The sequence below is a fragment of the Python bivittatus genome, unplaced genomic scaffold, assembly GCF_059951505.1.
Source record: "Python bivittatus isolate LINGU-HERP-01145 unplaced genomic scaffold, Pbiv_v1 ctg000400_np1212, whole genome shotgun sequence".
In the NCBI taxonomy this organism is placed as follows: Eukaryota; Metazoa; Chordata; class Lepidosauria; order Squamata; family Pythonidae; genus Python; species Python bivittatus.
In genome coordinates, this window is record NW_028277073.1 from 7,510,680 (window position 1) to 7,537,062 (window position 26,383).

The 26,383-nt window shown below is 37.3% G+C and overlaps 1 protein-coding gene and 1 long non-coding RNA gene across 6 annotated transcripts in view; one reads left to right on the forward strand and one right to left on the reverse strand.

Annotated features, from left to right (window-relative positions):
* The first annotated feature begins 2,184 nt into the window (after window positions 1–2,184).
* On the forward strand, window positions 2,185–20,580 carry LOC148215178 (uncharacterized). The gene is made up of 3 exons (XR_015796719.1): window positions 2,185–2,304; window positions 19,179–19,302; window positions 20,188–20,580. It is a non-coding gene; the product is annotated as an uncharacterized LOC148215178 (long non-coding RNA).
* Window positions 13,551–26,383, reverse strand: part of P4HA1 (prolyl 4-hydroxylase subunit alpha 1) — a 35,175-nt gene continuing 22,342 nt past the window's right edge. For 3 of the 5 annotated variants that reach the window (XM_007424865.4, XM_007424866.4, XM_088144386.1), the window contains 6 exons: window positions 24,894–24,993; window positions 24,042–24,095; window positions 20,982–21,047; window positions 17,008–17,076; window positions 14,937–15,033; window positions 13,551–14,214 (listed from right to left, as the gene is read on the reverse strand). In XM_007424865.4, coding sequence (XP_007424927.1) covers window positions 14,144–14,214; window positions 14,937–15,033; window positions 17,008–17,076; window positions 20,982–21,047; window positions 24,042–24,095; window positions 24,894–24,993 — 457 coding nt within the window. In that variant the 3' untranslated portion in view covers window positions 13,551–14,143. Of the gene's footprint in view, window positions 14,215–14,936; window positions 15,034–17,007; window positions 17,077–20,981; window positions 21,048–23,934; window positions 23,989–24,041; window positions 24,096–24,893; window positions 24,994–26,383 lie in introns of all 5 variants that reach the window. The other 2 variants (XM_015887509.3, XM_088144385.1) reach the window with 1 other exon arrangement.

A 26,383-nucleotide genomic window follows, 5' to 3' on the forward strand; every position in this document is an offset into this window, starting at 1 on the left:
AGTTTTTGCAAACTAGAGGGCTAAGTGTCTGCTACAGTCTGGGAGGTTTGATGGATGCCTCTGTGATTTCACTCTCTTCTCATGCATATATTGGAAGGAAAACATCTTCTGTCTTATCTCTTTAAGACATGCTATAACCTTGACATACATCACTGACCTTTGTCAGCCTCAGGCCACAATATCTCATCAGAGGTAGATACTTTCAGAGAGTCTTCCTAGCTCTGTGACTCCCAGTGTCACAGAGAGTTAGCACTTCATTGCTTCCTTCTAAAGGCAGACTATCTCACTGGGTCTGGTATTCCACAAGACATGGGATTTCCACTCAAGGCTTGTTCAACATACTTCATTACTTGAGGCAGAGAAGCAATAAACCATGTTTTGCTCTATGTCAAGGGCACAGTGCCCCAAAACCAAGTGAATTATTTTAGCCCATGAGGCAGGAAATAATGTAAGAATCTGTTCCAATCCCTGACAGTAAAACTACAATAAGAACAAATTATGTTACTAACCATCTGATGCCCTTTTTTGACTGCCAAAATCTGATACCTCAGGTACTTTGGCTAATGCTAAGGGCCTAACTTGCTTAACCCAAGTAATGATTGGCTGTTGTTTCTAGGCAACTGAGGTTTCTAGGTTAGGCTGAGCAGTAACTGCATCCATAATGCTGAAAAACTGAGGCAAATACTGACAAGAAATGATGTTCCAGTCAATAGTTCCTAATCTTCTCCTTTGTGTGGACCACTACATTGCCTCTGAAACATTTTGAGGACCCATGCTTTAGACTGGAGTCAGCAACATAGTGGCTGGTGGTAAAGTGGCACATATGATGATCCCCTGAAGATGTGTGCAGGTCCCTGAAATCAAAGAAAAATTAATTTAATTTAACTTTTCTTTTAAATAGTTGAAATCTGATGAGACTACCAACTCTTGCAAGATGTTAGTATTCCTGTAGAATATTCTGTAAGATTTGGGGCAGGAATGTCAAAACTTGCAAGGTTTCAGTTGAAATTTGAAATGGAACTAGAAGTTGAATATTTCATTTAAAAAATAGTTGGACACCCATTTATAGTATCCTTGGGAACCACCAGTTGTTTCTAATTCTCAGATTGAGTATTCTTGTTCTCGTCCTTATTGATAACCAAATTAGATGGCATCCCTCTAAGAGCCCTTTAAAAATTCAAATGTGAATTAGCTGAAAGATTGAGCCAGGAGACATCTTGAAAACTACAGGCTAGTTTGCTGAGCATCCATTCCAGGTGAATTGGTGAAAAAGTATTTTAAATGATAACCTCATCATGCATACCCCAAAATAATGACTAGTTGAATAAGATATTTTGGGGAGTAAAAATTAGCACATAAATAGAAGTGAACCCATCAATGTAGTCTACTTAAACTTGAGAAGACTTTTGACTTACCAAAGAATCCTGAACAAGCTCAATGGCCAATGGATTGTTAAATAGAACAAATGTATGAACATGTAAAACAAAATATAACATTGTTACTGTGATTGCTGCTTGTTTTATCAATTCATGAATGATTTCAATTAGAGTTAAAAACCAAGTTGTTTTGGATTTTAGGGCAACAGAATTATGGCCTGGATAAGTCTCATCTAGAGGGCACCTCTTATTTTTTTATCTGGTTTTCTACTAACCAAGTTACCCTTTAGTAGCTTATATTAAAACCAACCAGAGTCGTTCTCTGATTGAGATGGGCGGTGACTAAATTTGAAATATAAATAAATATATAAATAAATATAAAGATCAACTGCCTAGGATATATTTCTCAGTTCTGAACTAAGATGGTATATTTTAATTAGAGCTGAGCTTCTATTGCTCTGCAAAATGACACTTTATGAAAGGTTGCACTCAAAAAAATGTGGTCAGATAAAGCCCTTTTTCTTCTTACATTATGTCACCATCTGTTTGTTTCTCCTGTTTAGTCACATACTACAACTTAAAACAGTTATAGTTACCAGATCAATTTGACCCGAGCACAGCAGACATTAAATGCTTGTTTTCCTTTCCTTCTACTTTTAAATATTATTTGTAATTTTGAGGACCTGCTATCAATAAATGCTGAACAGAGGAAAGCAGGTCCGAAAGTCCACTCTGCTTTGCTTCAAGGAGCAATAAAAGTACTTCCTCAGTGAATCATCTCTGTGTATATAATACTAGGTGACAACTTTCAAAATCTTTGTAGAGATCCATACTTTGGTTTATATGGATGGGCCAAAGGCTATCACTTATGACCATGGAAAACACATCTATAACCAACTTGTCTCTGTGCCAGCCCATTCTTTTTACAGTAAGTAAAACTTTTTAAGTTTTTTTCATAAGAAATTTGATCATTCTTGTGTCACATGATGAAGAACTATACGAATGGGCATAAGTAATATATTTCAGTGAACTTTTTCTGCTGCTTTTATTAGTTATGCTCCTGAAAGAGCAACAGTGGGTTGACTGTGTTGATATTTATGGTATTTATTATATATTCATTAATGTAATGCAATATTCATTCATTCATTCATTCATTCATTCATTCATTCATTCATTCATTCATTCATTTATTTATTGGTTAGATTTATATCCTTCAGAAGCTCACCATCCCCACAACTCTTAGTTGGGTTAGACTGGAGCTGAGAGAAGGTCTTCCAATGAGTTTCTATGACTGAAGACAGATTAGGAGTTAGATCTTTTCCACAGTCCTGATCCAACACTTTAACCATTACACTAGACTGGCTATGGTATTTGTAGTACAAAAGTGTACTATAACATATGCAGGTATTAATTATTTGGTTTTCTTTTGAAGAATGATGCCTAGATGAACATTTCTCGTTTTAATTATCTCTAGCAGTTAAAAGAAGTAGATAAAATGGTTTTTTGATTTATCCTTACAATAACCTTGTAAGGAAGGTTGGATTGATTGTGTTTAGGCTGCAATTCTAGGCCATGGAATATATTATTAAAGTAACATGCTGTTTTTAATATGTAAACTGCTTCAGGAACCATGTGATATATTGTTTATTTTTGCCTTTATTTATTTAAACAGAACAAAGAAAAAATAAAACAATAAAAAAGAAGAAAGAAGGACAACAATAAAAAAGAATAAAACAACAAATGAGATAGCTGCTTAGGGGGGTTACACAACATTTTTAATAAAGGATGCCCATGTTTCATTATAATCATCCATATGTAGTCTATGACTGTAAACATAAGTTAAAAGTAATAGGTGGCTCCAATTACTTAGTGGATTGAAGACCTGATGTTAACTGCTTCAGGGGTGTGGTTGAAGGGTGATGCAGAAATAAATCTAGTAATATGTATGTAGAGTATGCGTGTATTTGTAATTTAAATTTCTAGAGCTGCCTACCCATCCGTGACTCTGGGTTGCATAGAAGGATTACAGTAGAGAAGCAATACATTAGAAGCCATAAATTGCAAAGCGACATACCAGAGGAAAAGGCCGTAATTGTTGAAATACATGAACATCTACTGCATAGTGTGTATACCTGCATCCTAGCCCAGAGCCTGGGGGAAAACCAGGTCTTCAAGGCTTTCTTCCAGGACAGTAGCGTTGGAGTTGTGTGGATCGGGGAGGGGGTGGGATACTGTCCAGAGATTAGGCACCCTTTCAGAGAAGGCACACCTCCTGTGAGCCACAAGATGGCACTCCTTAATAGAGGGAACCCAAAACATGCCAGCCTTGTCAGACTTTACAAGGCAGAAACTTCTGGAGAAAGATTGTTCCTCAAATACCCAGGCTTCATTCCAAATAGGGCTCTGTAGGTGACAATCAACAGCACCGGAATTCGTCCCGGAAGCCTACTGAATTATGATTTAATGCAGAGGCTTATAATATGTGTGGCCTGAGGATGTTTCTTGCTTAACTTTGTGGCTCTGAGATTGTAAGTCTCAGAATTAAGGACATTTTGTAGAATTAAGAAAATACAACACTATTCATTTCCCCCCATTGATTACATTTAAAAGTGATTGTTCTATTAGAACAATCTATTCTACATCCATTTACAGTTTTAAATGGATGCCATTTAAAATGAAGCCCCAACTTGAAGGTGATTGACAGCAATTTTGAATAAAAAGTAAAGCAAGCAAGCAATCAAAGGAAAAAAAAAAAGACTACCATGGAAGTTAAAATTGTATCTGTCCCAGCCTCACAAAATGGACATGAAAAGAGCTTCAGGGCAATTTCAAGATAAATGGTGTTTCTCTATCATTCAGATTGCTAGATCAGGTTTCTGGGTTTATAAAACGTGCCCTAAAATTGCTTTGAAACGGAAGAGTTTTCAGAAGGAATTTCATTAATATTTGATAGAGTTAGGGATGGGGAGTACAGTATATTGAATGATAAACATTTGTCGGAATGACACTTCTTTCAGTGTCACATACAGTAAGCTTACAATCGCCATAACAATTATTCACAGTATTTCTTGCAGGCACACTGAATGTTTGCTCTTCCAGCTCTGCACCCTTGTTAATCATTTCTCCTGAGATCAAAAGTTCTTAGTATAATCCAGTGTTCCTCAACCTTTGCAACTTTAAGATGGGTGGACTTCAACTCCCATGCTGGCTGGGGAATTCTGGGAGTTGAAGTCCACCCATCTTAAAGTTGCAAAGGTTGAGGAACACTGCTATAATCCACAGTCAACTCTCTTTGCACAACAAATTGCTTTAGAGCAGTGTTTTTCAACCTTGGCCACTTTAAGATGTGTGGACTTCAACTCCCAGAATTCCCCAGCCAACATTCTGGGGAATTCTGAGGATTGAAGTCCACACATCTTAAAATTGCAAAGTTTGAAAAACACTGCTTTACAGCAAGGACAGACCGGCTTTATTCCTTGAGCTAACATCATGTAGTGCTCATTTTAGTATTCAGTGGTCCATGCTAATGACTTCAAAGTCATCAGGAGGCCTCTGTTGCTCGTATGGACTACTAGAATGGGAAGGGACTTTTTTGCCTATCAGGTCCTGTGTCCCAGGATTCCTCAACCTCAGCAACTTTAAGATGGGTGGACTTCAACTTTGGGAGTTGAAGTCCACCTATCTTAAAGTTGCTGAGGTTGAGGAACCCTGCCGTATCCCATCTATCGTCTTCCCCATTTTAGTCATTCCACAGGCAGAATGATCCAGTAGTGGATCTAAGCAGTTCCCAGCATATTCTTTATGGCTGTTTCATATCTAACATGTTGATAATATAACAAGACTTCTAAGCTTGGTCTTCTCCAAATAAGATGGGGATGTGCTAGGACTGGAGAAAAAAGATACAGACGTATCCTGAATTGAGTTTAGCCTCTGGTGAATGCGGATGCATCCATAAAGCTTTCTTGGCAAGTGTGAACGTACTTGGCCACTGCATTCCTCCACAATGTTTTTTCACGTCACAGTCTAGCTACATTCTTGAGATTTCCTGATGGTCTTCCATCCAGATGCTAAACAAGCCTGACCCTGCTTAGGGTTTTTAAGATCAGCCAGGGTCAATGAGGTGGGGGCACCTACCAGAGCCAGTAGACCACAACTGACAGTATTTTCAGCCCACGTGACCATTGGGAAGACAGAAGGAAAGTACTATAGAAAGGCTACCCCAACCATTCAGTCAGGAGACATCCTATACAAAGTTTAGTTCTAGCTTTCCTTGAGGGCCAGATGATTGTCTGTATTTGCATCTCTATGAGAGTCCAAGATAGTATTTATGGGTTGAGGAGTTAAAGGAGAGATTTGTATAACCCCCGTTCAGTCAAGTCCAAGATATACATTGAAATATGATGAGTGATAGCATGGCTTTCTAGGAATTTGAAAACTGGAAATAAAATTGTCTGGCTCTATTGCTGCTGAGAAATTTCATTCAAAAATGCTCAGCACAGCAGCTCCCCCTGACGACCTCACATACCCAGTTGCACAGTCTCTTCCAGATGTCCTTGAATTGTTTAGCTTCTATCCCCTTGACAGATGTTGATGCAAAGGAAACATTTTAGCTCTGCAGCACAGGGAGGAATCTTTATTTTGTGTAAGAACAGAGGACAAGGCCCTAGCAACTTCACGTGGTTTTACAAATTGGCTGAGTCACAGACCATTATATTATGTCCGATATTTTTTTTTAAAGAAAACATAGTAGGATTTTTTTTTTTTAATGAGGTGATGATAAATGCATTGAGCTTTAGAATAAGTTGATTTTTTCCCCCCCAGTTGGGCTAAACCTGGATGACCTTTTGCTGCTGTTTAGTTGTGTCAAGGATTTTTGCTGTCCAGATCTGGTGGCCCTATTTTTAGGCCATTTGGATCCCTTGGAATTTTGAGGCGATTGACAATGTGAGTGCCATGATGGATAGACTACAAAACGAATTGCAGATGTTGTGTCCTGGCATCATCATACTCCATACCACCATCACAGCTTCCATAGCATAGCTCCATACTGAGTGTACAAACTAATGGGTGATGCCACAATCAATGAACTGCCTCTCTACAGAACACACCCACAAGTCACAAAGTGCAAATTGATACATGAGCCAAGATACAAAAACCATTTTGCACCCTTCCTTCTGACAAGTTCAGTATCCAAGTGCAGCTAATATTAAGGTCCTATCAAAAAATTCAACCCAAGGGTTTAGAAGAGTGTGATGATTAAGTCTTTTCAGAAATGCTCATTACAACACTAAGAGATGATTATATTAAAAGCATAACATAATTGTAACATTAATCCATCCATATTTCAGTGGCCGGCTAGTTCTCTTTTATGAAGTACATGATTACAAAATGATATAAAGGGTGTTAAAAACACATCTAACTTTTTCATATCTCAAATTTCATCATGAGAACAGAAATCTTGTTTTTCTATCAGAGGCCATGGTATTGGTGTATATGCCCAACTTTTATCAGACAGCATATAATTTTCTTGGCATATTTTGAGAGACGTAATTCATAGCCTAACTTTTCTGCTTTTATTTTTCTCCATTATATTTTTTATTCCCATTCCCTATGTCTTAAGGGATGCTTACCTGGGAGTAAGTCTTGTTATGTTCCATAGGATGAGCAATCACAACCCAGAGAGATACTGGGCCAGATCCAAGTGAGTCTATACTCAGAGAACGAGAGGCCCCCAGTTTCAGTGGCAGTAAAAAAATCACAGTACATGACACACACATGCACACAGAAATGCCCATATTCAAGTTTTTTTTTTTTTTTAAGCCAGTACCTAAATTGGAGGCATGGTTTTTGCTCTGTGCTAAATGACTCTACTGACCCCACCCCACAATGGCCCTGTAGCCAGTAGACTTCTCAATTCAGTGTCATTGCAGAAAATGAGGGCATTGGTGATCCATTAAAAATTGGCACAGAAAGGCCATTTGACTATTATATTATAGCTCCTGGCTTAGCAAGCCAGCAGCTGGCTAAGGAAATGGGCATGGCCTAACAAGAGACCAACATTTGGCAGCGAGGAAAAAGGTCCATTTGTAAATTAACTCCCTCTGCACCAAGAAATAAAGAGTTGTGTGGATCACCTGGGTTTCTACCTTTTCTGGAGGCCATCTGCTCTGCATAGCAACATTTTACATAAGTGTTTTGTTTGGTGGGAAATTGCAGCAGAACTGAACTCCCAGGAACTCCCTTATGAATAATGCAGCCAAATGGTTTCTGCCAGGCTGTAGAACAGCTGAATGGTTTGAAGTCGGTTCAACAAAAGCTTTTAGAAAAGATAGGAGAGACTTGGAAAGGCTAGTTATCCTTCCTGCGGGGGCCTCAGCTTCATCCCTGTTGGTATGCCACCTGGAAAAACATTATGTAACTCAATATTGATTAAACTCTTAGAATACTGCAGTTTATACAGTAGAATGGAAACAGGTATCGACAGTCTGGGATAACCGCCTACATTTGCTGCAGAAGTATCAAAAGAAAATGTCTTCAAGGAAAGAAGTGTTCAGTAAGCTGGAGATACTGACTGGGAAGGGAAAGGAATAAAAGTTGGGGTGGGGAGGAAGCAGAGTGATTTAGTGGTACCTGCCAGTTCACTGATTTTCTTTTGCCAGTTGGCATCTGTGTACTGAACTTTCGTTAGGCAGGATCTGGCCTGAGAGCGCTTTGAAAACTCTTGCCACACCCCAGCCATGCTGTGTTTCAGTGTTCAATTTTATAGAAATTACATTCCTGTGACAACACTCCTGTGAATGGAGAAAAACCCAATAATCTTGATTAGTTGGCATATTTGATAACAGATTTGCTTAGTCAGTGAAGGGGCAGCAAATGAATCCAACCAGCTCTTCCTTTCTTATTAATTTTTATTAAAGAATTTTTTTGCAAAGTAAAAGCAATACAAATTAAAAGAAAAAAGAAAGTAAAGAAAAATGAGTAAATAGAAATTAAAGAAAAAAGAAAAAAAAAGGAAGATATAAGGAAGTGGCTTCCAATCTTCTTTACAGCAGTTATAAATGCATTTATATTTTATCCTCTCTCGAAAATTACATCACAGCTCCCTTCTTTCCATATTCTACCCTTTCTAATCACCCATAAATCACAAGTTCATTCCCCCGCTTTCAGTAAATACAGACCATAACGGGTTTCCAGTCACTGATGTAGTTATTGTCTTTTCCCTAATCAAACAGCTTTCAAAGAGCAGATGAAGATTGTTTATGGGTTTTACCACAGTGTCCCCTAGATTTGAATTCACATGACTTACTAATAGCCCCCTCAAAATCCCCTTCAGGCAGCGGGTTCATCATTCTGAGTTAGACAAGACACACCGGACGCATTTCCAACACTGGTAGAGCCACCAATACATATCACTGTATCATGGTGCTACTTGAAATTCACGAGGTGCTACTTGAATGATTAGCTCATCAGAACCAGTGAACTGGGTGTAATTTTTTTCAAAATTATTTCCTTCCTTTCAATTTGTCGCATTTGTGTTATTTCTATGTTGTGAGCTGCCCAGCCATTCTGGAGTTGGCTAGCATTATAAAATAAATATCACAACCCATGGAATATATTCTTCCACCTATTCAACCTACAACCCGCAACCCAGGGTGCTACGTGTAAAGAATATGTCAGAAATTACATAGTGCAGCTCAAAAATGGATAACTGTTTGGGCAAGTTCAGGGAACATGCAATCAACTGATATTATTTTCTAAATCAGATCAGATTGATTTGAAAGAGTGAAGAGAATTGGACACATTTCAATGTTTGGGGATTGGGTGATTTTTTGGGGGGTGGGTTCTATGGTTTTAATTTAAAATTAATATATTTTAAAACACTACCTTATCAGGAAATTTTAGTCATAATTACTACATTTTTGTTTAATGTTGCACAATTGGGTCAAAATTCTCAGCTTCGTCACTCCATTCTGAATTCTGCTTCGTGTTGCAACAACAGTTGAGGCCAGTTAATTTTGAAATGTAGTTGCAAGGCAACAAAGTCCTAGCACACTTAACCATTCAAATTCCATGAAATCCTATTTGTTCCAGGGCAGGTTTTTCCTATCTAGCTAGAATCCTCTTTTGAAGTCATACTAATAGATCAAGAAAACTGACTTAAGAAGTCGCAAAACTTTCTCTGAAAAGGCTTGTTCACGAAACAGAATCTCCTTCCTTCTGTGCCAATAACCAACAGGGAATTGTGGCAAGTAGCTGAAGGCAACACTCCTATTTTCCCTGCATACTTCTTCTTCCCTTGGTTATCCTGCAACGAAACCATTCCAGGATAACTATCTTTGGAAGCCTAAAGATGCATTATGTATATGTGCATAACTTGTGTTTAGAGACACCGGATGCCAGTTGGATTCTATAAATGAAATATGAATGAAAAAGGTCGTGCCACAATTCATGATGCAAGATTCTTCCCAACAGAGTTTTTATTTAGAACTTTTCTTTATATTAAAATGCTATTATGAAAAAGGAACACAGGAAGGCAATTTGTACAACACCGTAAATGTAAGCCCAAATGATTGTTGTCTGTGCTTCACACGGACTCTCCCTCCCAGCAAGTTATGCTCTGGCTGTTAAAGCAATGGAGGAGGCAGAAGTTCTAGATCTTAATTGGGTAATCAGAGATATAGGACATCAAGGTGAGAAGTGAGTTTATCACAATAGGCTGAAAATGTTTCTTCAATAATTGGGAAATTTTCTGCATAGTAACAAAACTGTTGTTCCCCAGTAAGAAAGGCTTCAATTTTTTTACATGAAAAAGAAAAATCAACCTTAAGTTTCATTGAGTCAGATATTTTTTATGAGCAATTAGTGGCTATGATCTGGTTCTTAAATGTTCTAATGCTCAGAAGTTTCTGGGGCACCATCATGTAGTTACTGTTTTAAGTTAATGCAGATGAATTCTTCCTTATTTGAATTCGTTTCCAGAAAGTTTGTGAAATCTTATTGCATGTTTCAAAAACCACTGTATTTTTCCCTATGTTTTTTACGGGGAGAAAAGACATGGCCTGAAAGTACAAAGTAGATTTTCAGCTGAAATGTTGTGTTTCAGAAACAATATTTAGAAAATCAAGCAACAGACCAACACTGAACAGTTAAACACTTACCTGTTTTGAACAGACACTTGAAATATAACATTAATTTCTTCCAGGGGAGGATGGTTTAGCAAGCTTTCCCTCACCATTTAAAAGTGATGTGTCCTGTCATCACCTCTTGAATGAAAACTGACCTCTCCTCACCCCATTTCCATTATCTTAAATTCTGTAAGATGAAAGGCTTGCCATTTCAATTCAATTCACACGATGGAACAATGCTCTGCATGAAAATAAACCAAAGAGCATTCCAACTCTTCACCGGAGGGTGTAAATGTGTTCCTACCTTGCTGGTTACAATGAGTTTAGGAACTGAGTTCTATGTGATTGACAGCAGCTGATTATTTCCAGTGCTGGCTTTCTGCTGTTGAGAAGAGTGAGCGAAAAGGATTCCTTTTGAATCGTATCTTGCAAGAGAAGGCATATTGATGCACTTTAATCAAGATGAAGTTTGCCATTTTGCAGTTCTTTTCAGAACTTTAAGTTACAGAAAGAAAACTACTTAACTAGGTATTTACCCGCAGTTCAATGCAGAGCATCAAAGGGCAGCTCTAATGGATTTGGCACTCTTTCCATCCATATTTTCCTAAACATGAGGCTAGCACCCTAATCAAAAGTGAATTAGTATCAGTAGTAAGGGCAGCATCATAACCATTACTCACAACACTTCTGCCTAACTTATAGGTACTCTTTTGGCAATACAATCCATAAGACAATTAAACCAATGTGCTTTAAATCTGCAAGAGTCACGAAGAGCAAAATTGTTAAAACAAGCTTAAGCTGCATTACATACTGCTGTAACTTTTAAGATTTGCCTAATTGAATCCATTTCTTCTGTTTAAGAATCTACGTTTCCCTATACATAGTGACGTTGTTCAGGATATTATGTGCAAAGCTGATTTGGTTGTGCACTTCCTCTAGCTCCAGCACAACTGGAGATCAGAAATACTTTCTTTAGCTTTCAATTGTCATTTGTATCCTTATTTAAACATATTGTGGTAAGTTATACAGTGGAAAAAGTAGTTTATTAAAGCATTTCCAATCTAAATAATAGTTAAGGTGGATATACCTTAATCAAGTCAGGTTAGGAAAAAAATTCCTTAGCCCTGGAGATCTGCTTCAAGTCAATGTAGAAAATGAGTTTAATGAGTTTAATTCAACTTACTAAGTCCATTATTAATGCAATTGGCACTTCATTTTCAAGTATATCTCATGTTACAGCTTTGCTGGTTTTGAATGCAACTTTTCACATGTTTGTTGCTTAAAACCAGGCACAGGCAAAATATTCCATGCTGAGAAATTTGGAAATATTCCATTCTTCCTCTGCCCCACACCAATTTGACCATGTTCTGGGTAGTCCACCAGGTTTTCAGAAGTTAATCTTACAGAAAAAGAAGTGGTTTGTGTTGTTCTGGACATTAAATATTCTTCCATACCTTCCCAAGGTTATAAAGATGAAGACAGAAACATTTGTAAAGCAGTAGACCATTCTGGAAATGCTTTGGCTACACTGAATCTAGAGCATGTCTGTTCTTCTCTAGAGCTGTGCTCAGAAGACAGAAAATGTTCTGCAAGTATGTAGAAAACTCCAGCAAATAAAGGCTAATGGACTTTGTTGCTCCTGGGGTGTCATGAACTAAGTTCCCTTCTCCCAATCCCCAAAGCAGTTGTGCACTAAAAAAGGCACAAGCAACTGGGGGGTGGGGTGGGGTGGGGGGACCCAGACAAATATAGTTTATTTTAGAAACAGAAAAAAAATGAGCACCTGCTTGAAACACATGGAAATGGAACCACTGGGACTCAAGAGGAACTGTGAAAGCATTTGATTCACTGATGTTTCCGTGCATTATTCGAATTGCAAAGGTGGGAGAACTCACTTCATGGCAAAAATCCGTATTATGTGTCACCTTCAGGGACATCTGCAGGAGGTGGTCAAAAAAGTCAAGATAGTGGCCATGACCCTACAGTTGCCATCTTGAGTTTTTTTACACTCTCCCCTCAACACCTCTGTTTGTCTTTTACCTGATCTGGCTATTTTTCAAGTATGAAAATGCAGCACCATTGATGGATACAAGAGATTTTTCCTTCAAACTTTGCTCAACACTGAATGATTTTACTAAAAAATGCAGCTTGTAGCAATTTGGGAAAGCAAGCCTTATTTGACTGTCATGCTACAGAGCCAAGGTGATATTTATTGCTCTCAGAGGAATCTCGGATTAAGCTGGAAGGCCTTACAACTAAGTATGCTCAAGTGAAGCATAAGATCCTTCTCAGTGATCCAGCACAACAGCTCCTTCTATTTAGAAATAGTAATTTAACAACTAATGAAAATCAATGTATCTGAAGTTATTAAACATCCCTCTTTATTCAGCTACAACTCTTAGGAAAGATTAAGAGAGCTAAAAACTCTTAGTGGAGGCCTCTACAAAAAAATTAAATAAAGCTTGAAATGGAAAAATAGAGAAGCTTGTGCATATAGGTATATATAAACTTTTCAGAATTATGTGTGCTAAATATTTCAGATACCATCCTGCGTGAAAAGAGACTTAGTTTAAAGGCTTGAATCAAAGGCAATGTGCACCCGGGGTTCACAACATAACCATTTTCCACAACACAAAAAACGTTCAAAAGATTTAGTATTATAAATATATTGTCTTTTTCACAAAGCCCCTCCATTGGAAAATAAAGTTTGGTATTGTTGGTTTGGAAGTATGTGTTTTCTTATCATACAAATAGTTTCATACAAATTCAGGCTCCCTAAATAAGGCACAGTGCTGTGTGTTTAAGTCAGAACAGATCTTGCCTCCATGCCTTCATGGGGATTATTATTCATTACAAAATAAAAGCAGCAGTACATTTTAAATTATAATGTTGAATCACAATAAAATTTAAAAAGGTGAGTCATACCTAAAAAAAAAAAAAAGTAATTTTCTACCACCCTCCCCCAAAAGGTATCCTCCGGCATATGCAGTTGCAGAAAGAGCAGAACTGCAGTTCTGTTCAAGCCATTTATATGTGCACAATTAGCGGCTCATTTCTTGGAATTAGTTCAATTTATTTGTGAGGCGTATAAAAAACTACATTTGAGGGAAGAATTTGTGTCTGAAGTTTTATGGCACTGGTAAAACCAGCCAGGAACAGACAATTTGAAGCTAAGGCCCAGGGGCACAATTGGCTTTGAGTGGAACCTTTGAAGTCAATCAGATCTGGCTTATGAGCCCTTAGCACAGTTTTATAGAAGTGGTCAGGCATTCAAAACAGAAGAAACAGAAATAGAAGTGATATATAATATCTTACCATCCAAGCAAAGTCCTTGTCAGATGATGAAAAGTTCATATATCCATTCTGCTTTCTCCACAAGCTTAGGGTCTCTACAGAAGAATTTTTTAGCCATGACATTTTACAGACATTAGAAATGAAATATATTTTTCAATAAAAACATTTCACTGGGTATATTTGCAAAAAATACTTTGTCCATAGATAAAATATTTGTCCATAGATGAAATAGCGATTGGCACTGGAGACAAAAGTTGGAGTGGAGTATTAGTGTAAACTATCAGTGTTAATCAAGGCAATGAGGAAGGGAAAAGTAATCTGCACTAAAAAAATAAAAGGGGATTGGTATCATTCAGACTCCGATAAGGCACACGGTCTTCGAAACTCTTGTCCACGCTCATGGATCCATTTATTGGAGACTATAAAAAAGAAGAAAAGGATACATATATTAGTTCATTAAATTTCCATCCTGTCTTTCCTTCAGAAGCTCAAGGCCGTGTATAGAGCATTAATTCCTCCAATTTTTCCCTACAACATCCAGTCAAAAAGGTAGGTTGGGCTGAAAGACAGCGACTGACCCAAAGTTAGCTAGTGAGCTTTCATGGTTGAGAGTGGACATTAACCTGGTTCTCCCCAGTTCTAGTCCAAAACCATAACCATTTCACCATACTGGTAATTCACACCTGGTTATATTTAATGAACAATCTAACTATAAGTGTCATGATAAATCGTATCATACAGTACTTATTACTGGGATGAAGAGAATTAGGGTGCTATGTTCTGGCCACATCCTAGGTGTCATACTATTTTTCTAGTTAGAAATAGGTTCTGGTCTTGGATGGGGGATTCCCAACCTCCAAACCAGACACTGCTAGGAAGAAGAGGCCCTCAGCATGACGGATCGTACGTCACTCTCTACCCATTTCCACTCAGCCCATGTCATAAGGTGTGGACTAAACAACTTCTCTTCACTCCTTGCAATGGGAGAAAGCAAAATAAAAAAAAAAACATGCGAGCACGTTTCCATTCTGATTCCCCCTTACAAAGAGTTTAATAAGTCCTACTTGGGACATTCAAGGATGTTCCATATAAGATTTAAAATGTGGCTACTAAAATCTTATCTTTCAAATTTCACACATACCCCATTTGTTTCCAACTAATACTGGACATGCGGCGTGCCTGGTGCTGTAGTCTCCTTCACCACTTGGAAAAAGATTGTACCAAAATACCGCCGTTCCCTGGTAAAACACAAAGTAGCAGCACCTCATTTTGTGGTTAACTTCTGAAAAATGCAAGATTAAAGGGGGCATACAAAAAGTAACTACTCCCCAAGTGGCCGAAAGGATGTGGCAAAGCACCATCCATCACTCCCTACCTTCGTTTCTAGTATTCCTCAAATGCTACATTTTAGGGGATGTGCAAAACACAGAGTCCTCAGTGAACTAGGTTAATTGGGACCAGAATTTCCATCACTAAGTGATGCGGTCGTAAAGTGCGACGTCATGTGATTACATCACTTAGCAATGGCAATCCCGGCACTCCCCACTGTCATCATTAATCAAATCCCACCCAGTCATCAGGCTAGGACCCACCCTGATTCAAGCCATTCCTGGCTTGGTCCCTCCCAGCCCTAAGCCTTGGTAAGGTAAGGGATGCCTCCCCTTCAACTCCCTCCACCTGCCTATCTCCCCCCGCATCTCTGCCCTTTTGGCCACCCTGCACTAGGCTGCCTCTGCCAGCCCTGCTATCCCCTGCTGACCTTCACTATCTTCTTCCTCCTGCTGCCGACAAGGCGCACCCAGCATGGCCCTTCTTGAGGCAGCTGCTGGCCATGCCAGGCCTTCTTCCCAAGGACACGTGCAACTTTGTCCAAATTGTGCATGGCTTTCTTATGAAGCTTTGGAATCAGAGCACAGGGCAGCAGGGCTGACAGAGGTGATGGAGTGCAGGGCAGTCACAGCAGAGATGGGGGGGAGATAGGCGGATGGGGGAGTTGAAGTGCCCTTGCAGTCATAAATGTGGGTGGGCTGCCAAATGCCCGAATTTTAATTATGTGACCGTGGGGGTACTGCAACGGCCATAATTTTGGGGACTGGGCATAACTACCATTCATTCAGTGCCACCATAACATCCAACAGTCACTGAACAAATGGTTGTTAAGCAAGGACTACCTGTATCTCATTTCAAATGATTTCAAGTGTGAATTTTCACAAAAGGATCCATCTCAAGCACAAAATGCTCAAAGCAACTCAAAATAAAAGGCTGATGAAATTTCACCCATGAAATGGTTCGAAACAAAATGGTTTGCACATTCTGACTACATTCCTCTCATCCCAGTTTAAACAGCTGGCATTAGTTCACTTTCAATTTTATTAAAAGTGATGACAGTCCCAAATCCTTTAATATGAAAATTCTAGGGCTCATTAAGACTCTTTTCTCTTATATTTCATAAGCCCCAGGACTGTTGCGTCAAAGCCTGCAACAGAAGAAAGAAAAGAACACATGTGGAGTAACTATTCACATGTACCTCTAAATAGCTTCCTATTCTTTTTTAATGGAAAACATGTAATGGCTTTCATTATTCAGAGGAATCTGAGACTGCTTCTACATACCTGCCTTGAAAGTCCAATTTCATACCTTACAACTGTGGCCCTGTGGATTTCTTATACTGTAACTATGCTCAAGCTCAAGGCAGGAACTTAAATCAACCCTGGCAAATGGCTGTCTAAACCTCCACCTGAACCAGGCCTCCCAAGTAAAGGGGAGCCCACCACGTCTTAGATTAATTCAAAGAAGCTAACTGTAGCTGAAAGACTGATTAAGCACCAGGCTCAGAGAAAAGAGAAAGCAAATGGGCCGGCCGTGACTGGTACTACAGACTGCCAACACCAAAGGTGAAGGCTCAGAAAACAGGAGCTGTTACAACTGCTTCCTGACCTGGCAACTCAAGCAGTTGATACAGCTTCAGATGTTATCAGAAGAAGGCACAAAGAATCCCGAAGGGCCAATGTATGATAAGAAAAACACAGTGGCATTAATAAGGAGGCCTAATAACCTGCAGCTGTCCTATATTTCCTCTAAAAGTATTACTTCCAAAACTCAACTCTTTCTGTATTGATTGTTAGCAAAAAGGAAAAGACACCACAACCTTTATGAGGTAAGTGGATAGAATAGTCAGGGATGGTGACCTTACGTGCACATCTTCTGCTTACCTTCTTTGGCCAAACACTAGCTCCGACTTCAGGGAATACGGTTGCTCCTCCTGCTGCCACATCACTCATCTGAAAAGGAGAAAGAGCGACTATCCATTGACAACTCTCTTTTAACCATAATCGAAAAGTAATCCCAGAGATTCCACTAATGATCTGGTAAACAAGAAGGCAGAGTTTTGGTGGCACCAAATTAATTATGCTAATTGAAAGAAAACAATATTCAAGGATGGCAAAAGGCTCCAAAAGTTCTTTACTTGGGAAGATGGCAAATACAGTTCAGTATCCACAGGAGTACATATATACTGACCATATGTATGCTGATGGAAACTGTTTTGTTGGGTTATGGACCAAGGGAAAAGCCTTTGAGATTGTGGTGGAAAACTCAAAGAACATGTTTGTTCTATGGACATTTACTCTGAAAAAGACAAATTCCATATTGGGAAAATAAAAATAAAACCACCAACATCTCAACGTTGTTGTAAAGCTTACTATATAACTTGATTTGGTGTATTTTGTGCTTTTGTGATTGCCATAAAAATATTGTAAGACCAGAAAAAGAGCAGAAAATGATAACCAAAGTAATGTATTATCTGAAATAACATCATGATGAGGAAAAAGTGAACAAAAAGGGACATGACCGTTATAAAGAAAGTCAATCAAGAGATTTTTTCCCCCATTTTCTCAAATCTAGAACTGAGATCTTCCAATGAAGCTGAATGATAGGAGATTTAGGACAGGCTAAAGGAAGTGCACATGAGACTATCAATGGCCCCTTCTTATGAATACCTCCAATATCAGAGCCAATATGACTTTCAATACCTACTTGCTGAAAAAAAAATAGAGGAGGAAATCTGTTGCTCATGCCTCCTTGATGGGTTTCCCAGAACCGTTTGGCTGGCCATCATGATAACAGAACAATGGCTTAGTCCACAGCACAATGGTAAATCAAATGTTTTGCATGTAGAAAGTTCTAAATCTTCAATTAAGTTAAAATTGAAGTACTGTACTGTGGAAAGTGCAGCTATCTGCTTGACAGACTTCAGAGAAGTGCTATCATTTAGAGTTGACAGCCTTAATTAAACGTGCCAATGCTCTGACTCAGGATATGCCTACCAACATGGTCTGGTACACATAGCGTAGGATGGGATGACCTTTGATTTGATCAAGTGCACCTATTATGTTCTTACAGGATATTTACAATAAGGGATATCTTACTAGGGACACAGTTTTTAAAAAATCAGTCCATTCCATTCACCTGTAAAAATGTAACTCAACCAACTATAACTAAAAAGTATAGACCGATCTCTTTGTTAAATAACGATTATAAACTCTTCACATCAATACTAGCAGAGAGATTGAAAAAGATTTTATCAGACTTTATACATGAAGATCAGTGTGGCTTCCTACCTAAAAGACAACTGAGAGATAATGTAAGAATTGTTCTAGATATAATATTTACAACATCATAATGAAAAGCAAGCAGCACTGATCTTTTTGGATGCAGAGAAAGCTTTTGATAATTTGAACTGGTCATTCCTGTTTAAAGTTTAGGAAGATATGGACTTTGGGGAGAATTTTCTGCAAGGGATTAAATCGATATACCCTTCCCCAAAGGCAAGTATTATTGTTAATGATGAATTTACAAACCATGTGATATACAAAAGGGGACATGACAGGGTTGTCCCCTGTCACCTCTACTCTTTATTTTAGTCTTGGAAGTGTTAAACAGAGATATTAGACAAGATGCGAATATTAAGCGTTTACAAATCAAAAAAGAAGTCTTTAAATTAAGAGCTTTTGTAGATGATTTAGTTTTGATTCTACAGGAATCTCAAAATGGAATTGAATGTTTAATGAAGAAATTGAAAGATTTTGGTGCACTTGCTGGATTTAAGGTAAATAGACAAAAAACAAAGATGTTGGTTAAGAATATGACTATGAATGATCAAGAAATATTGATGAAGTCCGGTTTTAAAATTGAAAAAAAGATTAAGTATTTGGGAGTTACATTGACCAATATGAATTGTATGCTATATCAAAATAGTTATGTTAAAGTCTGGAATGGTATTTAAAAGGACCTATTAAGATGGTGGAAGCTCCAACTGTCACTGTTAGGTAGAATCTCAATAATTAAAATGAATGTTTTACCTAGAATGCTTTTTCTTTTTCAGACAATACTGATATTGACAAATGATGTACCATTTAAACAACAGCCGAAAGATATTTCTAAATTTGTGTGGCAAGATAAAAAACCAAGAATAAAATATAAACTTTTACAGGATGCCAAAGAAAGAGGTGGGCTAGGTCTTCCAGATTTAAAGTTATACTTTCATGCTTGTTGTCTAGTATGGATGAAAGAATGGATGACTTTACAAAACAAGAGGTTATTGGAATTAGAAGGACATGAGTGAAGATTTGGATGGCATGGATATTTATGATATGATAAAGTGAAAGTTAACATTGATTTTAAGAATCATTTTATCAGATGCTCTGTATTGAGAATTTGGAATAAATATAAGGTAAGACTGTTTCCAAAAATTCCTCTATAACTGTCACCTCAAGAAGCTTTCTACAGAAGAGAAATGATGGTTAAGCAACCATGGTTGATGTATGCAACTCTCTTATCGTTTTCTGAAGGAGGGCCTAACCTGAAGAGAAGAATTAGAATTGGAAGGTTTTGTTTGCCAATGGTTTACGTATGCACAGTTGCTGGAAAGATTTAAATTAGATAAGAACAATTATGAATTTACCACTGAGAAAACTGAGTTTGAATATGCTTTGTGTACTTACTGCTAAAATGTACAAACCTCTGTTAAAGATGAATTTGGAAGATGAATATGTTAAAGATTGTATCGTTAAATGGGCAAAAAACTTTGGATATAATATAATGTTAGACCAGTGGGAAAATATGTGGAACCAAGGGTTAAAGTTTACTCTTGATTATAGGTTAAAAGAAAATGTTTATAAAATGATGTACCGTTGGCATTTGACACCAGATAAATTGTCAAAGATGTATAAAGGTATCTCAAATGTCTGTTGGAAATGTAATACTTGTGAAGGCACATTCTATCACTTATGGCAGACTTGTGAAAAGGCTAAGAAATATTGGAATGATATGCACTTTGATTCAAAAGATTTTGAAAACAGATTTGCAACTGAAACCAGAGACTTTTCTTTTAGGTATGATGGATAAACAAGTGGAAAGACAACATCAAAATGTATTTCTTCATATGATAACTGCGGTGAGACAATGTGCAAAAATTGAAAGATATACAAATACCTACTGCTGAAGAATGGACACTGAAATTAATGGAATTGGCTGAGATGGCGAAACATACTGCTTTGCTCAAAGACAGGGCACTGTCTAACTTTGTCTCTGATTGGAAACCACTCTTAGACTTTTTGCTTAATACTCAAAAAAATGCAACTCTGATTTTGGGATTTGCTGATTGATGTTATAGAAATACCTCGTACACATTATATGTATTATTCAAATAGATTAACTTTAGGAATCTTTCTGAATATTAGATTAAAAACTATTTTTTACTATGTAAATTTTTAGATATTAGAGTAAGAGGCAAATATATTCTCTATCTATACCTGTACCAAGGAAAGTTGGAAGCTACTCTTTTTTTCTTATGCTCCCTTTTCTTCCCTCCCCATTTTTCTTTTCTTCTTTTTCCCTTTTTTCCCCCTTTTTTCCCCTTGATTTTTCTGTATTTTAACTTTTGTGGAAAACTTAATAAAATTTAAAATAACAAAATGTAACTCGTGATGTATAATATACAATGTTTCTCCAAATTGCTCATTGTGTACTATACAAAACACTTGTACTTCTATGGTGCCATAACATAAATTGGAACAATACAAAAAACTCTGTGTATTCTTCAGCAACTCATGTTTTCTATCTCACTGAGATGAATTCTTTGACTGCATTATTGAGTTTGGATATTCTAGTATCTTATCTTACTTACATAGAATAGCCACGTAGCAATTCTATTGCCTGTACCCAGCTCTTTAAAGGCATCTGGTTCATCCTTCTGTGTTCAAAGACATAGATGGTATTATGAGTAAAACAACAATGGCACACAGGAGAAACATTTCTGAATATAATTCTTCTTGGAATGTATGAAAAGGAAGAAAAAAGTATAGCAGGGTTTTCTCCTTGAAGTTAAATTTTTCCTATTTGGGTGATAAATCTTTTGAATAGCTGGGTTATATAGTTAGCACACAAAATTCTTAAGACACAAAGCATGCTTTTGTTATTCCTGAACATTATATTCAAGGGACAAGCTCTTTAAATGCACCACTTACTTGTTGAAACTCTCTTCTTTTTAGAGTTGGATAAGAGAGCCTGGGTTCATGAAGTTGATCAGCAACTTTTTTGAAACCCATCCCAACAACGCCTCTTCCCAAACCAACAATGCTAGAGATACTTAGTAACACGCTCTGCATTTTTGATGTCTTTGCATGAGGTCACTGAAATGTTTCATTTTTTGACAATCTCATAAAATTCCAGCCATTTTGAGCCACCACATTATTAATGCCCGTTACAGAGCATGGATAATCTACCATTTTCCAAGAGCTGGTGTGTTTTGGAGAATTCATTATGCAATTGTCTTTAATCTCCTGTTGACATTTTTAAAACCTGTTCTATTGCTTTTATGCATTTGGCCAAATTTGACTGGTTGTACAGTCAAACTAGTGATATAAAGTCTACTTAAGGTACTATTACTCCAATAACACAGGCATTACTGAAGGAATACTTCTCTAAAGCAGGGGAGCTTTTTCAGAAAGCCCATGAAGAAGCAATCGTCAGTAAACAGGGCAGACTCGTGCAAATCTCTTTACAGTTTCCAGTGTGCTAGAGTTCCTATAAAGCAGCCTCTCCTACATCTAAAAATAATTTAAAGAAATCCAGACAAGGGATTATATGCTGTCCACCAACTACAATTCAAGTCAACCAAATACCTAAATTATACTTGACAGCTTAAGCAAGTTATGCCAATGCAAACAGGATGTCTTTCATCCTAGAATTACAAGATAAACTTTTTCATGCTGGTAAAACCTAATTACTTTCATATGCCCACGTTTAAAATAGTCTGCAGCGCTTCTTCCAGAAGTACTATTAAGTACTACAATACCTTCCAGTCTTTTATGTGTAGTCTTTATATGGCTTGAAACAACCTCACCTGCAGGAAACCCTTCTCTATGTATACTTTCCGGCACAGATCTTCTTTAGAAGCCCTCCTCCAGGGGTAGAGAAACTTTTTAGTGGTGGTTTACTATTACTCATTCATCCCAGAGAAGTTTGTTTGACATCTGCACTCTAATATTTTAGGAACCAGGCTTAAACCTTCCATTTGCTATTTTTTAATCTTAATTGTTTTAGAAGCTATAGATGCTGGTTATCTTTTGATTCATGACATTTCTGCTGCTGCTGCTTTATTGCATTTATCTTCTACTGACAGTTTTAACACTGACTTTACATTTCCTGGTTTTCTCTCTTCTGAATCACTATTTTGCTGTAAGCAGCCCTGACAAATTCTGTAGTGGCTGGAATAAAAATTTCATTAAATAAATAAAATAGTAAAATAAAATAAATTGGGCACTATGTAGCATAGTGGAATTTACAACTTAACACTGTATAGAAATTCATAGGTGCACTGCAAAAATATTAGGACGAAATTAAATTCATGCACGAACACAAAAATGTATATTGCAAGTTATACTGTTGATTTGTAAAGTACATAAGAGGTTTTCAAGCAACAGGGCGAATCAAAGTTTTATCTTGTGTTAAGGCAAGAATTTTTAAATTACTGTCTGACAGGTTGGTTCAAGAAAAATGTTAATTGAAAATGTTACTTTACACAATGCTCAGTAAATCACCATCTGAATGTATTTGCCATCACTTCATCCATCTTTGGATTAAAAGATAGTTCATTAAGAAAAAAATGCAAACAGGCATTAAAAATGCAGATACAGTAATATCTCGGTTCACAAATGCTTCTGTTCACGAACAATTCGGTTCGCGAACAGCAGCGTTCACAAAATTTTGCTTCCGTTCACAAACTCCACATCGGGTGACAAACACAACCCGCGGCCATCTTCCTTGCTCTGACACGTGGTCGTGGCTTCCTCTAGATCGCAGTTGCAGACAGAGACTTGCTGTGAAGCTTTTTGGTGTTGCCTCAAGCAAGGTTAGTGTTCTCTCTCTTCATATTGTACTGTACTGTACTTCATTTCATATTTTTGTGGTTAAAAAAAAAATACACATGGTTCAGAAGGGATTAACCTTATTTACATTGAACCTGATGGGAAAATTTGATTCGGTTGGCGACCGATTTGGTTGGTGACCACGTTCGTAGGGGTCAGAACGATTAACCTTATTTATATTGAACCTTATGGGGAAATTTGATTCGGTTCGTGACCGATTCAGCTTGCGACCAGAATTATGGAATGAATTAAGTTCGTGAACCGAGGTACCACTGTATATTGACACTTCAAAATCATTTGATTTTTTTTTTTGATCAGGGCAACACTTTAAACCAGAGGTGCGAACTGTGATTGTTTTAATGACTAAATTAAAAAAAATATAGTTAAAAACAAAAAAGCTCACCGCTGGTTTATCTATATGCCACTGATACTGCAACATAAAGTTGCTTCATCATTATTCCAAATGGGTTAGAAACCTTTTTTCTGTAAAGCAGTTTTTATGAAGTGACCCTTTTAACTCTTTCTTTCACTTAATAGTGAATTGCAATTGGCTCTCTTTTTATAGTTCAAATGGTGGTTTAAGAGGGTTTATCCATTCCAATGGATTAGACGACTCCATAGCCCAAATTTAATACAGATACAAGACATTTTTGCCAGTGCCCAAAAAGCCTAAACTATGCAAAAATTTTCTTCACCCATCATTTTACTTGCCCGAGCAAAGTCATAGTGGGGTTCATATTGTCCTCCCACTCCATAATTTGCTACCTGGAAAAAAGAAACACAGCACATATGAAGCGCAAAGGCAAACCAAGACTTACCCTTCCAAAATCAAAATGAGGCTCGTACTGGCCTCCTACTCCGTAGTTGGCTACCTACAGTAGAAGAAGCACAAATACCCGGTAAAACATCTAAGAGGTGATCTCATACACTTGCTTCATTTCTAGGGTGAAATTTGGCTAAAAGATAGTAGAACAGCTTAAGTCTTCAGAGTGAACAAGTCTCCCTAAAGCAGTGCTTCTCAACCTTGGTGACTTTAAGATATGTGAAACTCCCAGAATTCCCCAACCAGCATGCTAAAGTGGTATACTGGCAATTGCAAAAGCTGAAGCATGCTCTATTCAGCAGCACTGCAGGCTTGAGTAGACTTGCAAATAACACATAAATGCAACAGTCCAAACATTTTATTTCAGCTGCCTTTACAGATGCAAACACTTAATACAGATAGAACACTTAATATGGAAGATTTTGTTTTTATTCTTTGAACTTCACTCACCATAAAGTGAAAATTCTGAACTGGGTTTGATTATATATTTAAGGGTTGGCATCAATTAAATTCTATTTTTTAAAAAAAAAATGAAAAAAAAATCACATAAGAAGAACGGTTTGGGGCAGTATATAATGAACTTTTGCTGTTTTGCCTTCTGTTTTCTCTAAGAAAAGAACAAAAAAAAAAACATAAAATTGATGAGTTAAACAGGTTCTAGCAGTTTACCTATGATGAATACCATGTATTTGGACAATGCCAATGAAATACAAGATTAGGGCTATATGACAATGAAGACAAGATCCTCAATTTACAGAAAGTGTGGAGATTTGACATGTTTTTCAATCCTTCTTGGAGCCATGCTAGTGTGATCAGTCACATACTTTTATTTGCTTTATAAACTCACCTGGAGCTCCTCTGCTGTGGAAACATCCAAGCCTGTTAGATCCTGTATCCTTGTATTTATGCGTGCCACCACAGGGTTTTCATATCCAGAGAGCCAGGCACTAAAAATGAAATTAGAATATTATTCCTGAACAGTAAGATCTGAGTATTAATTTTCACGACTAATCAGAAACTATTTTTAATTGTGCAAAGAAATCTATAAGACTTAACCTAAATGTGATTTACAAGAAATATTTTTAACTCTGCACACTGTTTTGCATTTACTGTTATTCAGTCTCCTTTAGCTGGAGGCCATCCTTGATTAAGCAGAAAAAATACCTTCTGAGTCAAACTTCAGATAGCATGATGTCTATTACATTGCAACAGGAATTTGCAGTTCTTTGGGGACAATATATTCTGTGATGAACGTATTACTTTCTGTATGGGATTTCTGGTGTAACATGAGTGGAGTAAATGAGTGAACCCAGGATCCCATATGTTGCATGTGTGAGAAAAAGTATTACACTACTGCTTTAGAGCAACATGGTATCTTTGCCGTTAACTATACTGAAAAAGGGAAAAGAAACATTAACTATGTACTCCTGTATCCAATTCTTTTCATAATTGCCATCTCTCTACTGAGAGCTATGAAGCAAACTTTCTTTTCTTTTCTGCATCATAACGTATACTTGAACACTAAACATATGGATTCAGCTGCTCAACCAGCTGTGAAAATAAAGACATCTCTTCTTGGCTATGAAAATAAAGATGCCTCTCCAGACAAGTGTTCTGGAAAGAAGTATCTAAAAGTAGTTTCACACTTATATAAAAATTCACAACCACCTCAATGATTGGATTGACTAAATCCTGTTTTGTGCTTGTGAGATGTTTGTAACTGGTGGAGTACTTTTAATAAACAGCTACTAAACTACTTTTTTTTAGTTCCACATTGCAGAGAGACTTGGATGTGCGCTTTTGCCAGGACACATTACAGTCATCCTCAAACCATTTCATTGATCTTTACTTGTACTTACCTGCAAAGTAGTGGTTAAGATTGTAGCCATGTTTATAAATTTATATTCAATCACTGATTTCCATTTCTAGTTAAGATGAGAATGACAGGGGATATTGTTTCAAGCAGAGAAGTATATAGTCTCTTCTCTACTTAAAAAGCAGAGTCCATAAGAAGTATTAATTTAAATGGGAAAAAACTGACATCACAGCTATATATACTTCAAACTGGAAAATCTGTGAAAAGTTTGTCTTTCTTCCTGGCCAACCACTACCTTCTCTGATGAAAGCAGGTCTCTTTTTTAACAGAAAGTGTTTTAGTCTGAAGTTCTTTGTTTCAAACCACCTTTTTCCAAGCTAGGTTTTATGTTACTGTTTTTGTTCTTTCAGATTATATTTTCTTTTCATTACTCCACTTATAGCTCTTTAGCAACTAGGAACTGATAAAAAAAATCTTTCAAGGTGTGGAAGCTATACTTGTCAGGTGTATGCTTGTATACA